Here is a 3,543-nt window from a genome sequence, read left to right on the forward strand (position 1 = left end):
TTCTCACTATCTGAGCTGTTCATAATTTAAATATTCCCCTGCTGCACATATTCCAACCCTCCTGAAATGCCCAAGCTCCTGAAATGTCTAATCTCTTGTTCTCCCTCTAACAGACATTCTGTGTCTGGCCATGGGGGAAATAGTTCATAATTCCAGCCTGAAATAAGTGGTTTTGATCGAGGTCCAAGGGAGGGCTCTGAGAGCTGTTTTGTTTTCATGGACAGAGCAGAATGATGCTGAAAAACCTGGCCTGGAGCCCACACACACACACACACAACAGGGGCAAAATAAATAAATAAACAGATCAATCAGGGCTGACGTCAGCAGGAAAGGGTCAGTGCCATGTGGGACAGACAGACAGACAGACAGACAGCTGGACAGTGAGGTCACAGCTCTGGCTCGGGGCCACCCTGCAGTTCACGTGCTCTGCAGCACAATGGGTGGGATGACAGGCAAAAAAAAGGGGATAAAGGTGGGTAAAACCTAATGACAGGGGGGAAAAAAAAGGGGAAATAAAGGTGGGTAAATCCTAATGATAGGGGGAAAAAAAAAAAGGGGGTGGAAAGGTGGATAAATCCTAATGATGGGGGAAATAAAGGTGGATAAATCCTAACAACAGGCAAAAAAAAAGGGAGGAAATAAAGGTGGATAAATTCTAATGGATGCGAAGTGGGCAGAGGGCTGATGAAAGCATTTCCTGCCTCACTCTATGAAAAGTCCCAGGATGCCAGAGCTGTCATCTCACCCGGCCCTGCCCAGCACCCGGCAGTGCAGGAAGAGCAGGATCTCCCTGAGAATGAGCAGGATCTCCCTGAGAATGAGCAGGATCTCCCAGAGAATGAGCAGGATCTCCCAGAGAAATGAGCAGGATCTCCCAGAGAATGAGCAGGATCTCCCTGAGAATGAGCAGGATCTCCCTGAGAATGAGCAGGATCTCCCAGAGAAATGAGCAGAATCTCCCTGAGAATGAGCAGGATCTCCCTGAGAATGAGCAGGATCTCCCAGAGAATGAGCAGAATCTCTCTCCCTGAGAATGAGCAGGATCTCCCAGAGAATGAGCAGAATCTCCCTGAGAATGAGCAGGAGCTCCCTGAGAATGAGCAGGATCTCCCTGAGAATGAGCAGGATCTCTCTCCCTGAGAATGAGCAGGATCTCCCTGCAGGATCCCCCAGAGAATGAGCAGGATCTCTCTCCCTGAGAATGAGCAGGATCTCCCTGAGAATGAGCAGGATCTCTCTCCCTGAGAATGAGCAGGATCTCCCAGAGAATGAGCAGGACCTCCCTGAGAATGAGCAGGATCTCCCTGCAGGATCTCCATGAGAATGAGCAGGATCTCCCTGCAGGATCTCCATGAGAATGAGCAGGATCTCCCTGCAGGATCTCTCTCCCTGAGAATGAGCAGGATCTCTCTCCCTGCAGGATGAGCAGGATCTCTCTGCAGGATGAGCAGGATCTCCCTGAGAATGAGCAGGATCTCCCTGCAGGATCTCCATGAGAATGAGCAGGATCTCCCTGCAGGATCTCCCTGAGAATGAGCAGGATCTCTCTCCCTGCAGGATCTCTCTCCCTGAGAATGAGCAGGATCTCCCTGCAGGATCTCTCTCCCTGCAGGATGAGCAGGTCTCCCTGCAGGATCCCAATAAAACCACGTGCAGGGTGACCCTTCCCACATCCCAGCCACACGTGTGTTACCTCCACAAGCACACAGCACCACAAAATGCCAATTTGGAAGCCCGGCCTCAGCCACAGACCACTGCAACCCTTCTGCACCCCAACCACTTCTAGAAATGCTTCAGAAAACCATTGAATGCTTTAGAAACCATTCCTAAACACACTTCCAACAAAACGCAAGCTGCTTTTTCTTGGGTTTTTTTTTGGTTTTGTTTTTTTTTTCCAATAAACAAAAAGATTCCGAGCAGGAACAACACGGAACATCTGCAGGAAGCAGAGAACACCCTCCAATAACTCCTTCCCCTGCACACACAGGCAGCCCCAGCCGCTCCTGCAGGCTTTGTCTGCATTTGGCTGATGCAGACAGCGCTGGGGCGGCGGGGATCGCTGCCTGCGGGAGCTCTGCTCTCGCTGAACAGCAGCAGCACATCCCAGCACATCCCAGCACATCCCAGCACATCCCAGCACATCCCAGCACATCCCAGCCCCTCCGGACACGCAGCCAGGATGCTCCGGGCACAATGGAGCGGCAGCTGCCGGCTCCTTCCCCGCCAGCCCCGGCCTGATGTGGATGCGAGAGCACAGCCAAGCCGGAGCCTTTGTTGTCACAGCCCAGATTCCTCCAAGACCGCTAAAAAAAAAAAAATTAAAAGATCCACCCTTCGAGAGCCGGGAATGTGAGCGCATGGAAAATGAGTGTATTCCCCTTGAGCGGCTCTGCGGGCGGCTCCGGGCAGCGCCGCCCGGCCGAGCCCCGGGGGATGCGCGTTCCCGGCGGGGACCGGCGCTGCGAGCCCCAAAAACCCCGAACTGTTCCCGTGCCAAGCTCGGGGAGCAGCGGGGATGCGGGACACGGGTGCGGGGCACGGGGGGATGCGGGGCACGGAGGGATGCGGGCACATGGAAGGAAGGGTGCGGGGAACGGGAAGACGGGGTGCGGGAGGGATGCGGGCACGGCAGGGCAGCGCCTGCGGCCCGAGCATCGCCGGCTGCCGGCGGAACGCGCTGGGCCCCGGCTCCGGCCCTTCCCGGCCCCGGCTCCGGCCCCGGCCCTTCCTTCCCGGGCCCGGTTCCTTCTGCCCGGGCCCGGCTCCCTCTGCCCGGGCCCGGCTCCCTCTGCCCGGCCGCGGCCCTGCCCGTCCTCCCGTTCCCCCTGCACCGCCCCGAGCCGTTCCCGGGGAGGCCCCGGCGCTTACCGGAACCGGGGCGAGTCCTTGATGCACTCCTCGAACTCCACCGTCATCCTGCCGGCTCGGGCTCGGCCGCGCTGCGCTCAGCGGAGGAAGCGCATCGCCCGCCGGCTGCGCTCAGCGCGGGCAGCGCCCGCCCCCCGCGGCACCGGCCCGCCTCCTCCCGGCACCGAACCGGGGATGGAACCGGCGATGGAACCGGCGATGGAACCGGCCCGCCTCCTCCCGACACCGAACCGGGTACAGCACCGGCCCAGCCTCCTCCCGGCACCGAACCGGGGATGGAACCGGCGATGGAACCGGCCCGCCTCCTCCCGACACCGAACCGGGGATGGAACCGGCGATGGAACCGGCCCGCCTCCTCCCGACACCGAACCGGGGATGGAACCGGGGACAGCACCGGCCCGCCTCCTCCCGACACCGAACCGGGGATGGAACCGGGGATGGAACGGGCCCGCCTCCTCCCGACACCGAACCGGGTACAGCACCGGCCCGCCTCCTCCCGGCACCGAACCGGGGATAGCACCGGGTACAGCCCAGCCTCCCGCGGCACGGCCACAGCACCGGGGATAGCACCGGATACAGCCCAGCCTCCCACGGAACCGGCTACGGCACCGGGTGCGTCACCGGGCACAGCCCCCGGTCCAGCCCTGCCACGGCTCCGATCCGCCTCCCGCAGCA

General features: G+C 59.7%; 1 protein-coding gene across 1 annotated transcript in view; it reads right to left on the bottom strand.

Moving 5' to 3' along the window:
* Positions 1-3,091, bottom strand: part of ACAP3 (ArfGAP with coiled-coil, ankyrin repeat and PH domains 3) — a 41,671-nt gene extending 38,580 nt beyond the window's left edge. Inside the window, exon 1 of the mRNA XM_077190324.1 lies at positions 2,869-3,091. Coding sequence (XP_077046439.1) covers positions 2,869-2,915 — 47 coding nt within the window. The 5' untranslated portion in view covers positions 2,916-3,091. The remainder of the gene's footprint in view (positions 1-2,868) is intronic.
* Positions 3,092-3,543: the final 452 nt, after the last annotated feature.

This window comes from Agelaius phoeniceus, chromosome 24, assembly GCF_051311805.1.
Source record: "Agelaius phoeniceus isolate bAgePho1 chromosome 24, bAgePho1.hap1, whole genome shotgun sequence".
Classification (NCBI taxonomy): domain Eukaryota; kingdom Metazoa; phylum Chordata; class Aves; order Passeriformes; family Icteridae; genus Agelaius; species Agelaius phoeniceus.